This window comes from Bombyx mandarina, chromosome 09 (assembly GCF_030267445.1).
Source record: "Bombyx mandarina strain Sakado chromosome 09, ASM3026744v2".
Taxonomy (NCBI): Eukaryota; Metazoa; Arthropoda; class Insecta; order Lepidoptera; family Bombycidae; genus Bombyx; species Bombyx mandarina.
This window is the reverse complement of record NC_143216.1, coordinates 10,029,767-10,047,818: the sequence shown is the minus strand read 5'-3', so window position 1 is coordinate 10,047,818 and position 18,052 is coordinate 10,029,767. Positions and strand designations below refer to the sequence as shown.

The following is an 18,052-nucleotide window of genomic DNA, read 5'->3' as shown; positions in this document are numbered from 1 at the left end:
ATATAGATAATAACAACTCAGAAAAAAAGCATATAAGCCTTTTCATCACACGAATGTTTGCCCAATGTGGGAATCGAACCCATGACCATAACATTCCTACAGGGGTAGCTACTACAGCATGGAGTCAGTCAGTTTTTATAAATAATATTTTGACAAACAAGGCTTACAACACGATCGCAAGAAGCAAGGTCCCTCCTGGCTGAGTTTTAAACACGGTATGAGATAAGACGAGTTACACTAGTTACAACGAGAAATTTTACCCATACCCAGTAACTCCTTGTTGGTTTCAAAAAAAATCTTTACGCTAATAATTAATGTTTAAAAAAAAAGTGCTTAATAATTTACATAATTCTTATGCTGTGTACAATTAATATTATCGAAAAAGTATCTTCACGACTTCAAGTCTTTAATTAGAGTGTTCGATACGATTTTGTAACACGACTTTTCTCGAATGCTCAATATTGTTTTATTTAGTTTGAATGTTGTGAAATTATCTTGATGTTGTTCAAGGGAGATCATTTTTGACTGTCTGTATACACTATTAACAAGTGAAAAAAGAATGTCAATTGTATACATGAATCATTTGCTCATCTGTCAAAGTAGATTTCACATGAAAAAAATCGTAAGCACTTTCAACGATTTGAAAACATAGTATCGTATGTTCTAAAGTTTTGCTGTCCGGATGAACCGGTTCTGTTGAATAATCTCAACCGAGTCTCATCTTCAACGGCGCGCCGTGGAAAGTGAATGTCAAGGTTGATTGTAAAACTATAGCGGGTTAATATAGGATAATAAACTTTTTTAAATGTCATTACTAAAAAATACCTAAAAATGTCGCTCGTAAAACTATTTTGAAATAATGTAAATCGAGGATTAACAAGTGATAGTATATTGTTGTCGTTGTCACCGCAATTCGTTGATTAACAATAAAATAGCCGCTTTTTAACATAAGCGTAGATTTAGAAATTAATTATTATTGAAGATTTAGAAAAGGTAGAGGTAGAGGGGTCGACCGAAGAAGACATGGATGGAGTGTGTGAATGACGATATGAGAGAGAGAGAGAGGAGTGAGTGTTGAGATGACGGCTGATAGAAGAGAATGGAAGATAATAATTAGCTGTGCTGACCCCACCTAGTGGGATAAGGTGGATAAAAAATATATATTTAGAAACTAGCTGACCGGGCAGACTTCGTAGTGCCTCAATCGATAAATAAAAGATCAAAACTTTTGTGTAAAATAAAGTTAAAACAAACAAAAGGAATCCGTCCGACGGGGGCCACATCAAAGGAAAAACAAAATTGTTATTTTATTTAATTCCGAGCATTTTCATATTTATTATATACCTTTTAAACCTTCTCTGGACTTCCACAAATAATTCAAGGGCAGCCGTTGATTTATCTATGTAAGGTGGGCAAGATAAACAAAAAATGTCGGAAAGATTGGAAAGCTTTGATTCCCTATCTCAATGCGGTTGGCGGATTCTTTTCGATGAAATAAGAGACAGTGAATTTGAAACTGAAAGGAACAAACAATTCTCCTTCGTGAGCACGATCTTAATTTTTAAACGAAACAAAGAATGATTCGATTATTTCGTGTCCTTCTTGCCTCCAGGCGTACCTACATTGCGTATTTGAAGAGTTATCTCACTCGTACACTCATAGATCAAGCTTTCGATATATTATTTCATCATAATGTGTAAGTGTTCCAAAATAGTAAATGCAGTTAATTCACGGTGAAGGAATAATATCGTGTAATAAAAATCAAACCCGCAAAATTATAATTTGCGTAATTACTGGTGGTAGGACCTCTTGTGAGTCTGCACGGGTAGGTACCACCGCCCCGCCTATTTCTGCCGTGAAGCAGTAATGCGTTTCGATTTGAAGGGTGGGGCAGCCGTTGTGACTATACTTGAGACCTTAGAACTTATATCTCAAGGTGGGTGGCGCATTTACGTTATAGATGTCTATGGGCTCCTGTAACCACTTAACACTAGGTGGGCTGTGAGCTCGTCCACCCATCTAAGCAATAAAAAAAAAAAGTTAATTCAGTTATTTGTTATTACTGTGTAATAATATCTTGATTTTGTAGAATTCTTCTAGTATAGTGAGCCCGGTCGACTAGTTATCACGACCCTGTCTATTTCTGCCACGAAGCACTAATACGGTCCGATTTAGTGGGTGGGGACGTAGTGGCGTTTTCATTGTGAAGGCCCGGTGGCCACTTAACAGCAAGCGGACCGTAGGCTCGTTCCTTGTCTACGTTTTTAAAATAATCAAGGCACATCATTTTCAAGGCTATCAGTTTAGGTAGAAAAAAAAATATTGCCGCGCATAATTTCGAATATATCTTAAATATATACTCGATCATTTCATATATAAATGGGTGAAATTCTAACATCGACCACAGTCGGCATCGTTCCATCAAGCAGTAAACCCTCACCGGACCAAACCTTCATTATGAAATCCGTGAGTAGTAGTACTATTTATTTGTGGCAAGTAGTCTTGCAGGCTTTTTTTTTTATTGCTTATATTGGTGGACGAGCTCACAGCCCACCTGGTGTTAAGTGGTTACTGGAGCCCATAGACGCAGAGAGATCACACAGGTCAATTCTATCCGCGCTCCCCGGTGGTAATTGTTAGTTCCAAATATTTTTATTATTTTCTAAATTTCTTACAGTCTCGTCTTATATATATATATATATATTTTTTTTTAAAGTCGTTTTATCAAAACCCGTAACAGCACGATGTTCTCTCTTTTTTTGTGGAAGTCAGTCATGAACGAACGGCACGTACGTATTTCCTTAATAAAATTGGTACTTGCTCGCGAGATTCGAACACCGACTCAGTCGCATCGTTTGATACGACTACACTGAGCGTCTTATCTTTTAGGCCACGACGACTTCGAAATCCCTCTACGAAGAGTTCTAGATTGAGTTTAAAAGAAAAACTAGAAACTAACATTTGGTCTAAACTAGAAACTAACATTTGGTTTAAAACAGGAACATAAAAAATGTTTTTAAATTCAAGATTTACACAAAAATAAATTAGCAGTCTCTCACCCAGATTATCATTTTTAAAATAAAAATTTCTTTGTTAGATTTTTCGTTGGTTCCAACAAGACTTAGGGGGCGAATTCAATGAAACTGACTTATGAGTACGCACTAAATACGAGGTGGTACCTAACTGAAGTATTAGAATAATCTGTTATGAACGACTTATAGAGCATTTAGAGTTAGTAATAAAAGGCAATCAATATTTGAATTCGCGTCCTTCTTTGCTGTTTCTGTACCAGAGCCGGGCGACGCGTTGGGTGCGGCAAATGTCAAAGCATCATACGTGATTCTATTCGTTCATGAGTACACGTGAACGTCTTCACACGATTACGAATGCCGGTCATTTGACGAAAATAGATTGAATCAGAAATAAGATACTTGAATTCTTGCCTTTTGAATTTTAATACTTAATTAGAATATTCAATACGTATGTGTATATAAATAATACTACACAAGAATTTGGTGTGTTCACATCGATGAAAAGTAATTAAAAAAAAAAAAAGGTACTAAAAATTTACAGCAAGTTATTTTGCTTCTCTCTGTTTGTTTAATTAGGAACACCTTCGAAGCTATTAAACGGATTTTCATGTAGCCCTCACAAGTAGACAGATATTAATTAGCTATCATTATTAAGGGTTTCACCTTTATTGGTACCGTCAGAAGTTAATTATTAAGTAATAAGGCCAATTTGGCAGTCTGTAACGTTTAGTGACCAATCAAATTGATTTTGAAATTCAGTAATCGAAAGAGTTTGCGTCCTGGAAAATAATACATAAAAGCTACCTTGAGGTCCATCGTTGAGAATAGGTTTCGTCCTCGCGGTACGCAAGCAGCGTTGCGAACCGAAAGCTAGTGGCACAAATATATGTAAATCCTAAACAGCTGAGTGAATCGTGAAGATTTTATCACAGCTGCCTCATCTCAACTAATCATATTTAATATTATAAGGACGCACTTAAGGGAAATATACAAAGTAATAGAAAACAGTCAACTTTCTTAGGTAGGACGTCTTGTGAGTCCGCACGGGTAGGTACCACCGCCCTGCCTGCGTTAATAGTTTGATGGGTGGGGCGGCCGTTGTAACTATATTTGAGACCTTAGAACTCATATTTCAAAGTGTCGGCATTTATGTTATAGACGTCTTTAGGATTCGAATGTACCCACTGCTGACATATTGTTAGTGGCACAGGCCGTTTACCCACTGAGTTCCTCGCCGGATCTTCTCAGTGGGTCGCGATTCCGATCCGGTGGTAGCCTTTGCTAAGCACTGCTCTTGCTAGGACTAGTGTTAGCAAATTCTCTCAAGTTGACTCCGTGAGCTCACCTATCCGTTCGGGCGTAGCTGGAATAGCCCCTTAAAGCTGTTGGGTACGCATCACGTCACACGTGTCGATAAGGCGAGTGACGTCAACCCAGGTTGGAAGGGTTTATTAATCTTACAAGATTTTTTGAAAATCGTCGAAATCTTATAAGACGCCGGACTAGCAGCGAACAGGTAGCCTTTTTTTATTGCCCCTGTAGGCAGACGAGCACACGGCCCACCTGATGGTGAGTGGTTACCATCGCCCATGGACTTCAGGAAAGCCAAGCGCAGAGCCAAGCCGCTGCCTACCGAAATCTACCATCGGACCTATCAACCGTTTGTGTTCAATATTAATAATACCGATGAAACTATAACAATGGAATTACAATATAATATAGATGTGTAACTGATGTATATTTAATTTATGACATAGCAGGATTCCAACATAATCTACTAGTAAAAAAATCGATCATTAATATGTATGAAAACAGTCAATAATTCTTAAAGATGAGCATAATTAACATGAAATTAGAATTTTAAATGGTATTTATGTTAAACCTTGACATTTAGCGATCTTGTTATGCGTAGGATTTTAAATATTAAACATAAAGAGAATCCGATAGGTCACTTATTGAGATAGAGTTCTCGTGTATTAAGGAGTCATACATTTTGCGCATGTCTCCTAATACTGTACTGAAACTGATCCGAAAGATCTTTGAAGATGAAGATAAAAAGATAATAGGATGTTCAGGAGTCTACCACTTGTTATAGTTGAGGCTGGAGAGTCGCGCTTGGAGCTAACGCGACGGATAAGGCCGCGTGCTCTTCGTATATATGTCATTGTTCTTTTAATTTAATTAATTTTTTTTTGGTTTCAACGCGATCTCAGTTGACAGAAAGTTTCTGGGTGGACGATTTTTTTAATGGTATGGCTACCATTCAATGTTCAAATATTAACGAATTACACCTTAGTTATTCCATGACCACGAAAGCTGTAAAGTATTAAAACAGTCCTAAAAAGTACTAGTGCATCCGAGGTAATGAAAAAAACGTTCGGCGTGCCTTTAGGCCAGGTCGAAACGTAATACCATTTTTATTGCTTACATGGCTGGACGAGCTGACAGCCCACCTGATTTTAAGTGGTTACTGGAGCCCATAGACATTTACAACGTAAATGCGCCGCCCACCTTGAGATATAAGCTTTAAGGTCTCAAGTATAGTTACTTATGTAATTAATTGTTTAATGATATACTGTGTAACTTGTTATTGCAGTGCATCGTTTTCGCATTATTCGTGGCCGCTGCCTCGGCCGCCGCCATCACCACCAACAGCAGGGACGCTGTCATCCTTAAACAGACATTTGACAATATCGGCGTTGAAGGTTACGGCTTTGGGTAAGTATTTTTATTTATTTTTATTTATATAGTTTAGATGGGTGGACGAGCTCACAGCCCACCTGGTTTTAAGTGGTTACTGGAGCCCATAGACATCACGCAAATGCGCCACCCACCTTGAGATATAAGTTCTAAGGTCTCAGTATAGTTACAACGGCTGCCCCACCCTTCAAACGCATTACTGCTTCACGGCAGAAATAGGCGGAGCAGTGGTACTTACCCATGCGGACTCACAAGAGGTCCTATTACCATTACAAGTGAAGCTAATATAAAGCGTGTAAAAATAACGATGTTCCCTCGCTTCGAGCAAGTGATTAGATGGGTGGACGAGCTCACAGCCCACCTAGCGCTAAGTGGTTACTGGAGCCCATAGACATCTACAACGTAAAATGCGCACCCACCTTGAGATATAAGTTCTAAGGTCTCAAGTATAGTTGCAACGGCTGCCCCGCCCTTCAAACCGAAATGCATTACTGCTTCACGGCAGAAATAGGCAGGGTGATGGTACCCACGCGGACTCACAGGAGGTCCTACCACCAGTAATAAAATTTTAAAAGTTTAATTTTCCACTAGCTTTGAAACTTCTGATGGCAAAACAGCCCAGGAATCTGCTGTATTGAAGAACGTCGGTACCGAAAATGAGGCTATTGAGGTTCGCGGACAGTACTCGTACGTCGACCTCGACGGAAAGATCCACGAGACGACGTACACCGCTGACGAAAATGGTTTCCATCCCTTCGGAGCAGACATTCCCCAGTCCCCTCAGGTCTAAATAACCAACACCAACGAAAAATGTAGTCCAAAGTGACCTAACAAAGTGTTGTCGGTCATCTGCAATGTTAGGATCTTGTACACTAAAAACACGATAGGGTAGCGAATAAAAGATTTGTTTGATTTATTTCGGTTTTATTATTTCCGTTTTGATCCATAACTACCTATATTTCGAAGTAGAGGGAGTTTATTTTCGCACTTTAGGGTTGAAAAGGGATCATTAACGTTATATTCTGCTAAAGGTTTTGGCACGTCGCGTATTGTGCTGTTGGCCATTAACTGCCATCAGTTTGTGGATAAGATTTGCTATGTAATATTGATCATGCTTCAGAACTGATAACGACGATATGACTAGGGAATGGTATAAAAACCTGGTCTTAAGAGACTATCGGATCCTATAACCCTTGATATGAATGTCGCCGTGTATCTTGAAGTCGTCGTGGCCTAAAGGATGATACATCCGGTGCGTTTGTATGTAGCGATGCACCGGTGTTCGCATCCCGCAGGCGGGTACCAATTTTTCTAATGAAATACGTACTTAACAAATGTTCACGATTGACTTCCACGGTGAAGGAATAACATCGTGGAATAAAAATCAAATCCGCAAAATTATAATTTGCGTAATTACTGGTGGTAGGACTTCTTGTGAGTTCGCACGGGTAGGTACCACCACCCCGCCTGTTTCTGCCGTGAAGCAGTAAAGCGTTTCGGTTTGAAGGGTAGGGCAGCCGTTGTAATTATACTGAGACCTTAGAACTTATATCTCAAGGTGGGTGGCGCATTTACGTTGTAGATGTCTATGGGCTCCAGTAACCACTTAACACCAGGTGGGCTGTGAGCTTGTCCACCTATCTAAGCAATAAATAAAAAAATACACAAAAGACCGCGAATCAGTCATGCGCCCTCGTCGAAAGCTTGAGAAAAACGTTACACAATTAAATTGGGATTTGATCCTCATGTCTTAAAGAACAGTGGCGTTGTAATGTCTATAAGTCTTAGCTACTTATTACCACATAGGCTATGAGCAGGCTCATCCCTCTAAATCTATATATTAATAAGTGAAGAAAAAACTTTGTATCCCTTTTTACGAAAATTGCGCGGACGGAGGAGTATGAAATTTCCCACACTTATAGAGAATATAAAGAAGGAGTGCAGAATGTTAAGATATTTTTTAAATTATGCATAAAAATACATTAAATCAATAAATTAAAAACATTACACACACGACCATGTATTTGACACACACACGCATGCATACTATTTGTTTATTGTCAAACTTTTCTTATTGCTTTCAACTGGTCAAATTGAGAATAGAATAAATATTGTTTTTCTTAATTAATATTTGTCTAAAGTGTAGTATTGGAGATATCTGTGATTATTGAAGTTTTATATAGTCTTTGACAATAGAACCAATAAGAATGTTCAAACTTATAATTTCAACGAGCTCACAGCCGAGCCACACAGGACGAGCTCACAGCCCACCTGGTGTTAAGAGGTTACTGGAGCCCATAGACATCTACAACGTAAATGCGGCACCCACCTTGAGATATAAGTTCTAAGATCTCAGTATAGTTACAACGACTGCCCTACCCTTCAAACCGAAACGCATTACTGCTTCGCGGCAGAAATAGGCAGGGCGGTTGTGCCTACCCGCGCGGACTCACAAGAGGTCCTACCACCAATAGACTTATAATAATATTTGGGTTTGGATCTCCAGGCTTCAAATAAAAAGGTAATTTTCCAAGAAATCCAATTTCTTAAGCAGGTGAAAGCACTCTTAGGCACAATCCATTAGCACTACCTCTGTACTCACCTACATCAAAGTTAATCAAAGCAGAAAGCCACAAAGGACCGAAAAAGGAGTTCCATTGTGACAAATAGTATGTTACACTAGCAACGGCGTGAAAGTAGCTCTGTTTCTCAATTATATTTAACTAGCTTTTGCCTACGCCTCCGTCCGCGTGGAATAATTACTTTGGCATAACGCTAAGTTTTACCCCCCATTTCATTTACGTAGAAAGTAAAAATATTTTTGAATTATAGAATGTTAAGAAGCTATCTCTAAACTCCTATTTTGAAACTTTCTTTATTGGTGCTCCACTTGTATTGGTCTTACCATGATGCTATCTTACACTGAAATAATTTTTCAAATCGGACCAGTAGTTCCTGAGATTAGCGCGTTCAAACAAACAAACAAACTCTTCAGCTTTATAATATTAGTATAGATTTATAAGTTGTATTGGTTAATGTTGTTGTTGAACCGTGACATGGTTTGGATAAGCGATTTTTAAAACGCTTTTATTAAGTATATAAGGATATCTATTTATATCCAACTTCCTCACTAACTCCAATACATCCTTTAAAAATACAATGCGTAAACAATCATATTATCATAATATTCTGATCAGGATCACTGCGTTAAAAATGTACGCTGGTACAAATTTTGTAGTTAACCGGATGTCTTAAAGCTGGTTATAGATAATATAAACGGTAACAATATTATCCTCGTCGAAAACTCGTCGATTACGACGAAGAGTTCGATAGGAGAACTATCCCATAGACACAGTCCATTGAGTTTCTCGGCGGATTTTCTTAGCGGGTCACGCTTCCGATCCGGTGGAAGATTTTGCGAAGCACTGCGTTTGCTAGAGTGTTAGCAAATTCTCTTAGGTTTTTTTTTGGTTTTTTTATTGTTTAGATGGGAGGACGAGCTCACAGTACACCTGGTCTTAAGTTGTTACTGGAGCTCATAGATACCTACAACGTAAATGCGCTACTCACCTTGAGATATAAGTTCTAAGATCTCAAGTATAGTTACAACGGCTGCCCCACCCTTCAAACCGTACCGCACTACTTCTTCACGGCAGAAATAGGCGGTACCTACCCGTGCGGACTCATAAGAGGTCCTACCACCAGTAATTACGCAAATTATAGTTTTGTGGGTTTGATTTTTATTACACGACGTTATTCTTTCACCGTGGAAGTCAATCGTGAACATTTGTTGAGTATGTATTTCATTAGAAAAATTGGTACCCGCGTAGGATTCGAACACCGGTGCATCGCTCAATACCAATGCACCAGACGTCTTATCCTTTAGGCCACGACGACGACGGTTGAGCCTCACCTACCCATTCGCGCGTAGCTGGAATACTCCTTTAGGCTACTAGCGTATAGGTTGTAAAATAACACACGTCAAGCAATAACAGTGCATTAAAATGGCAGAATACAACGAATATAAAAATTTGAAGGTAAACGAGAAATTTGGTAACATTTATAATTTATTCTTTTATCCGAAGTAGAGCACGCTGCAAAGCATAACAGAGATAAGCGCAGGCAAGCGAGATTACATGTGTCTTCAAAGACGCTTTGATATCGCGTAGGTGTTAATGCACCAGCTTTTAACGACCCACCTTTACCGAGTAATACTTTTAAAAGTAACGAAAGAAAAAAGATAGATGCACAAAGTGAAGTAGGTTTTTGACGCTCGTCTTATTGCTGGGTTTGTTGAGGTCGTTGTATACTGACTGGGCATTCAAAGCGTTTACAATCTCATAGAGACCTTTTGTCTCAAGCAAGCAGCGAGCGTCTGTATACCTACGCTATTTTGAAGTAATTGTGGCCTAAAGGATAATACACCCAGTGCATTCGTGTCAAACGATGCACCGGTGTTCAAGTCCCGCAAGCGTGTACTAATTTTTCTAATTAAATACGTTTTTTTTAATTTTTGAGAGATTATTACTGGTGGCCCGGACACTTCCAGTTTTACCAGGGCAGGTGGGCGAGCAGGGGCTCAGCCAGGAGGGCTGGGATTCGATAACTGCCGCCCGTACGCCTCCAAAGGAGACCTAACAACTCAAGAGTAGCTGCTTCGCGAATGAATCTACTAGCGAATCGGAGTCGCAACCCGCTGACAAAATAATGAAATACGTACTTAACAAATGTTCACGATTGACTTCAACGGTGAAGGAATAACATCGTGAAATAAAAATCAAACCCGCAAAATTATAATTTGTGTAATTACTGGTGGTAAGACGTCTTGTGAGTCCGCACGGGTAGGTACTACTATCCTGCCGATTTCTACCGTGAAACAGTAATGCGTTTCGGTTTGTAGGGTGGGGCAGCCGTTGTACTATAAAATTAGATTTAGAACTCATGTCTCAAGGTGGGTGGTGACATCTACATTGTTAATGTCTATAATGAAAAATAGCTTGTGTCTTTTTAATTGTGAGCTCACACTACACCTCGTATTTTATTGGTTTCCAGACAACGTGATCAGACAGCGGCTGAAACACTCTCAAATACTAACCAGCCTGGAGCCTCTGGGTCTGCGGAGGGATTTCGGTTCCCTCTGTATTCTGTACCGTATGTTCCATGGGGAGTGCTCTGAGGAATTGTTCGAGATGATACCGGCATCTCGTTTTTACCATCGCACCGCCCGCCATCGGAGTAGAGTTCATCCATACTACCTGGAGCCACTGCGGTCATCCACAGTGCGTTTCCAGAGATCTTTTTTGCCACGTACCATCCGGCTATGGAATGAGCTCCCCTCCACGGTGTTTCCCGAGCGCTATGACATGTCCTTCTTCAAACGAGGCTTGTGGAGAGTATTAAGCGGTAGGCAGCGGCTTGGCTCTGCCCCTGGCATTGCTGAAGTCCATGTGCGACGGTAACCACTCACCATCAGGTGGGCCGTATGCTCGTCTGCCTACAAGGGCAATAAAAAAAAATATACTTGGGTATGAGTGTGCAAGTACCTAGTTTCCAGTCATGTGTATTGTGCTCAGTCGGCTCTGTAACAGTATCATATTTCAAAATAATAAAAAAATGTAATTTATCATTTACTATTTAATGCGGCGCTATATTTTTATCGGGGGGCCCATAACCCGTACATCTTCTCGATAGTAGAACATCCGAAAAAATATTATTATTTTTGAAATTTACTTTGCTTTGCGCACAGAAAGAAGTGATACTAACTTGTAACTGTTGATTGAGTCGTTACCAACTTTATTTTTTGATAGTCCATGTAGGCAGACGAGCGTACGGTCCACCTGACGGTGAGTGCTTACCGTCGCTCATGGACCTCAGCAATACCAGGGGCAGAGCCAAGCCGCTGCCTACCAACTTTTCACATATTTTTAACTACACCTATGAGATATTTTCTTTGTTAAATATTCATATTAAACTTACGTTCCGTATAATTCACGTATACGATATGTACATGTGCGCCCCCTGAGCTGGCAGCATGTGCGCGTGATAGTAGGCGTTAATATTACAGGTGCCTTTGATCTATAGGCCCTACGTGGTGGGTCGTGGTTCAATGTAGAAGCGGCGGGCGATTGAGAATTGAATGAAAGAGTTAGGAGTGGAAATTTAATGTCATAGGCAAGCGATTGAGAATAGAATGGAAGTTTAATCTCTCTCTCTCTCTTCCCAGCACAGCATCACACATAGTGGTGGGGTCAGCTTTCCTCAATTTACTCCTCCACTTCGCTCTGTCTTCGACATCTTCGTCAGCAACATTGCATTCCCTTTTGTCCTTCAGCACTACATCCTTCCACCTTGTCTTGGATCTACCTCTAGGTCTCCGACCGGGGAGGTCGAGCAGTAGCGCCAATTTTCCGACGTAGTCAGGTGGCTTCCTTTTTACGTGACCATACCATCTTAGCCTACTCTCCTGCATCTTGTCGGCGAAGTTTAATAATAAAAAAAAATGGAATTAGAGGTTACATCATACGAAAAGTAGGATGCAAGATGACAACAGATGACAAGAGATTTATTACAAAAATCAGTACCAGCGAGAGGAACAAATGATCAGCATTTCATGTTTTGCTTTCAATGTGGTGACAGATCATGCTGATGTATTTTTTTTATAACTGCGGAAAGAATATCGTTAGGGGTTAGGGTTAAGGTTGAGGGTCAAAAGGCGCTGGTTGGTCTTCGTCAAACGAGCCCTAATATTTTCATATTTGAACATGGTCATTATCGGCTAAATAGGAAGTAAATTAGAAGAGTAGAGCCTGTTCAAAACAATAGTATTATTGGGATTGACGATTATTAATTTAGCGTATGTAGTATAAGCATAATAATAATAAGTCTTTTGATAAATACCAGTGCTCGGATTTGCGACTGAACAAATTCTCGATTATTTTGTTGAATTTCTTTTCTTCAATATTTTCATACATCTATTTAATTAAAATGTTTAGTGTGATCTTGATCTTGTGAACTTGGCGTTGCTCGGTGGAGCAGGAGCTGGGTGTCTTGGGTATGACGTGGCAAGAGTTAAAACAGACTGCCCAAGGCCGATGTAAATGGAAAGATTTGATTCGAGCCCTACACCTCAGCAGAGGGTAATAGGAAAGATAGAAGAAGAAGAAGTGAGTGATCATATCAATATTTGAGTTGATCCAATGAAACCCGCAAATTTTTCTTACTAATTATTCCCTAGCATATGTATGTAGGTACACGAATGTGTTATATTATCGGTCCCGGTCACCGTAAATTAACCCACAGACACAGCCCACTGAGTTTCTCGCCGGATTTTCTAAGTGGGTCGCATTTCCGATCGGGTGGCAGATTCTGCAAAGTACTGCTCTTGCTAGGGCCAGTGTTAGAAACACCTCCGGTTTAAGCTCCGAGAGCTCACCTACACGCTAGGGTAACGCTGATATAGTCTCTCAAGGCTATCAGCATAGAAAGGAAAAAAAACCGATCGGAATATTATCGTAATCTGCTTAAAAAGCTCACGGACTACCAAATATTTTTCGAATTCAATACGATTCGCTTGAACATTTTTCAATTGACCAACAAAACTTTTCTATGAAACTAAACTCCCAGAAATTCAAAGCGCGTCCGTTTCTAAGCTGCACCCAACTCCAAATCGAGGTAGACACGTTACAAAAGAACACGTTGTATATTTTGTTAAACAACTGGTTCCGATCGTGCAGATTGTCGTTATATGGCTTTACAAATATGATTTATTGATTTCCACGATTTCTGCGTTAACTTCAAATTGTATCTAAGGAAAATCGAATCTTAGAACAAATTTATACGTTATTTATGAAATATCTATTAACAGAATTTGTGAATGCTAAATGTCTCGGTCGTTGAGATTTAAGTTAATTGCTCATTGTCAATACATGCGGTATGGTAACAAATATTGCGAATTATATAATATGTACCTAGTTTCTTTGACATGCGGTATGGTAACAGATATTGCGTATTATGTAATATGTACACAGGTTCTTTGAATATCTTTAGAATCATTAGGGGACTGACAGTACGGTTTTCGTCATGGTTGCTCAGCTGGTGGGTTTCTAGTAATCTACTTACTGATGGGCTAAAGTTTTGACAACAATGGTTGAGGCTCCCGCTTCGTTTGTTACCACTAAGCTTACGTTCGGATTATAATTTTCTCTGGTATATATGGATGTTCCACGGGAAGTACTTTAAAATAATTGTTTGAGATGATCTCTTTTTTTTTCGTACCATCTGCTTTTAGAATGCGCTTCCCTTCTACTATGAAATTAAAAGCGGCTTTAATGTTGCGGTGTTACTGAGGTTAAAGGGACGGTGATCACTCACCATCAAGTAGACCGTGTGCTTGTTTGTTTACAATAAAAAAAGATGTGTGGTGTCGTGGGACACCGGATAGGAACGAAGTTCCTTATTATAAAAATATTAATTTTAAGTTCTATTCGAGGTATAAAGAGAATAAAACTGGAGGTTTCGCAACAATCCACGGTCATTCGGTAACGTGCAAACTTACTGTGGTACACTTCATTCACGGTCGTTTGCATAAGAGTTAGTGTATTGCGCAAACGAACGCTTTGAGATAGTGATCAATGAATGATAAAAAAATCGGTAATTTTTTGTACGTTATTACAAAGTCAAGTCGTACACTGTGTGCATTACTAATTTGTACGTTATTACAAAGTTAAGTCGTACACTGTGTGCATTACTAATAAAAATCTTACGTTACGGACATTTTTTCCCGGTTAGGGTACCCCTCCGCGTCGTCCCATAAGGAACTTCGTTCCAAAAGTAATATTTTATTTTATCATGCTAGTTACATCAAGCTGTCCTGTTTCAGTTGTGTTTGAGGCTGACTGTCAAAAGTCTATCAGGATGTTGGCATCTTTGATTCCAAACAAACGTGTCTTTGATTGTTTTCTTCCTGACACTTTTCCTCCCCGCGTCGCCATATCGAAGGCAATTTAATGACAGGAAAATTGAAACTTTTCTCTTTCCCTTTTCCTCATAAAAAAACTAAGAAACTCTCGTAAAAATGTGTTCATGAGATAATGCGGAAAAGATTTCGCTATCGTGGACGCTTTGGAACCTGTTCAGAGCGATAAGTGTTTTTTAGGTTTTCCAGATTAACAGAACTAGTCACGAAGTCCGGTTAAAGACTTGAAGTAGTTTAAGTTTGATAGCAGATAAAACGTGAGGTCGTGTTCATGTTTACGGTACCAAAAAGAACTAGAACTAGATCTTTCAGATTGGCCTTGTGCTTAGTGCGAGTTTTATAACGTTCTCGATCGCGTAAAAGTTAAATTTGTATGCACTTGGAACAGCGCACTTAGCGGCAAACGTAGGTAAACAATCCAATCCCTAATAAATTTGAGTTAACTTTTACGCTATCGAGAACGTTAAAAAAAACTCGCAATAAGCAAATAGAAGAGATAGGCGACTACCGTATCTTTTATAAAAAATACAGTTTGATAGCCCCAAATTAGCCGTTTCTCTGTGTTATCTGTAGTAGAAAAGTGTAATTATCCCTAGACCTTGTCAAATATCCGCAAGAGAAATCGTCTCGGACCAGACACTGTGCATCATAGACAAGCATTTGATTATTGAATAGTGCTGTTACTAACCTTATACTCTTTGCTAATTACGATATTTTTACTTGTCAAAATTTAAGTCAGTCGCACAATAAATGTCGTTGCAACCACACGCAGTTTTCCTTTACGGATAGTACGCAAACCAAATTGAACCCTATGAACATCAACAAATAGCCACATTCATTGATCTTACTTACTTAATAATAGTTTTATTTTAAATAAACTTGTGAAAAAAAAGTACTAATTTTTCGACTGAAAAATGATTGGTTCTGTTACAGAGAAGCTATTAATTTTATGAGAGTAGAGATATAGAGTTGACCTTTCATAGCTCTTAACTTAATTTTATATTAAAATCTTGCAGCTATTGCTTATGTTAATCAACTATTAGTATGTTTATTTTCATTAAATTGATTATGGTAATGATAAAGTTATTGCAATATGATCCTTCATTAATGAATTCATTGCGATGTCAGAATCCTTTATCAGCTTTTTTTATATTTATTTATATGGATTGCTGGTTGTCCGGGGACATTTCCAGCTTCTCCTGGTACGGTGGGAGAGCTCAGCGCAGAGTTGGCTTACTCATTAAATACACCCATACGTCTCACAATGTCGCAGTGATCTTTCCATGCCGTTTCCAAAGTTTATTAACCTTTATCCGCGCAATATAAAATTAAAGAGTTAGAAAAATACCGAAAGGAATTTCTACAAAAGCGAATACGCTTTTAACAAAAAAAAAAAAACAACGTAAAAGACTAAAGTTCGTTCATTGCACCTCTATTAAGCTCGGAATTGGTATCGAATCGGCTAATAACAGTGCTATCAGGTGTAAGGAATTCACTTTCCCTTTCATAATAGTGAGGGGAAGGTTTTTGTTGATGTCGATTTTTTGTTATTTCTCTATTTTGAAATGAGTTATGTTAGTTGTATCAGGAGCTCTTGTGAGCCTATATTTATTTGTACCAAAAATATGCTTAATGCTGCCGCGAAACCGTAATGCGTTCCGATTTCAAACCCGGGACAGCCGTTAAACTATACCATTGAGATTTACGCTTTATGTGCCAGGGTGGGTTGTGGCATAGGCTACAGTTTTGGCCAAAGGCTCCGATAGCCATTTAGCACTATATTGACGATCCCATCGGTATGTATGGATTTGTTTCTCGGCCACAATGACTACAATATTTTAATATCTTGGAAGGTCTACTCGTAGTAGTAGGTTGCATACCAGTGGTTGCCAGAGCTTATAGACATTAAGGATGCTAGTAAAGTCAAGCCACAGCTAACCGCTTCGGACTCTCCTCAAAGCTCGTTCAACAAAGGACATGTCATGGGGCTCAAGGAACACTGAAGAGTAAAACTCTTCCCAATATAATATTTAAAAGCACTTTATGCTATAATTTTTTAGATATATTTAGGATTGTGTGTTTTTTTTTTGAAGTGAAAACTTCTTTAGAATCGTTGTGATTTCAAACCGGATGCAACGGAAAAAAGGACAGGTAAGAGACACAAATACAAAAATGTGTAGGATGAATGAGACAGAAATATACATACTATTTAATACAGCGCCATCTGTGATATTTTTTAATACTAACGTGTGTATGAAAGCTCTTGTAGTGAATTTTAATGTAGGATTATACGTGAAATTAAAATATCAATTCACAGAGGGCGCTACCTTACAATTATTTACTAATGACAAAATTTTACATATACTTAAGACGTTTAGGATAATTGTATTTTAATTTTGGAAGGTTTCACTTCTACCACGTGTGAATTGCACACATGTTTTTTATTTTTTATTGCTTAGATGGGTGGACGTGCTCACAGCCCACCTGATGTTAAGTGGTTACTGGAGCCCATAGACATCTACAACGTAAATGCGCCACCCACCTTGAGATATAAGTTGTAAGGTCTCAGTATAGTTACAACGGCTGCCCCACCCTTCAAACCGAAACGCATTACTGCTTCACGGCAGAAATAGGTAGGGCGGTGGTAGCTACCCGCGCGGACTCACAACAGGACCTACCACCAGTAAAGACCTACCACCACCAAAGTGTCCATAACACAGGAGAAATTTTCGCATTGGGTTCTTCAATCTGGGACGTTTTATATGTATTCATTTGTTTATCATACCATAAAAGTCTTCGTCGCCTTAAACACGTCATTACGGATTCTCCCGATTCATTAACGGTGCTTTTAGGTATCTCTAGCACCGGTCATCGTCTTCGCCAAACCCGTCGCTTGCGACGAAGGGCTTGACGAGAAACTTAATCCATAGACACAGTCCACTGAGTTTCTCGCCGGATCTTCTCAGTGGGTCGCGTTTCCGATCCAATGGTAGATTCTGTGAAGCTCTGCTCTTGCTAGGGCCAGTGTTAGCAACATTCCCGGTTTGAGCCCCGTGAGCTCACCGACACGTCAAGGAGAAGCTGAGATAGCCTCTCAAGAGGCTATCTAGCATAGGTATTAGAAAAAAAAAGTAATGTGAATTATCGATTAAAGCATGTTCGCATTATTAAGTCAAAAAGGGAGTAGAGACGTCACTTTTAGTTGTATTTAATACTTTAATGGCATAAGTCTATCAATATTTAAAAATAAGTCTATCGATAAGCCGTTAAAATTGTTCTCGTCCCTATTTATCTATTTCGTTGAAACTTTGTCCACCTTGATGCGAGTTAGGCAGTTCGTGAAGAC

The 18,052-nt window shown here is 39.1% G+C and overlaps 1 protein-coding gene across 1 annotated transcript; it reads left to right on the top strand.

Annotated features, from left to right (window-relative positions):
* Positions 1-2,370: 2,370 nt before the first annotated feature.
* CPR5 (cuticular protein RR-1 motif 5) lies at positions 2,371-6,648 on the top strand. Its single transcript, XM_028183307.2, has 3 exons — positions 2,371-2,466; positions 5,629-5,750; positions 6,324-6,648. Exons 1-3 carry the CDS (start codon positions 2,380-2,382, stop codon positions 6,520-6,522), a joined length of 408 nt encoding a protein of 135 aa, XP_028039108.2. The 5' UTR covers positions 2,371-2,379; the 3' UTR covers positions 6,523-6,648.
* The last annotated feature ends 11,404 nt before the right edge of the window (positions 6,649-18,052 follow it).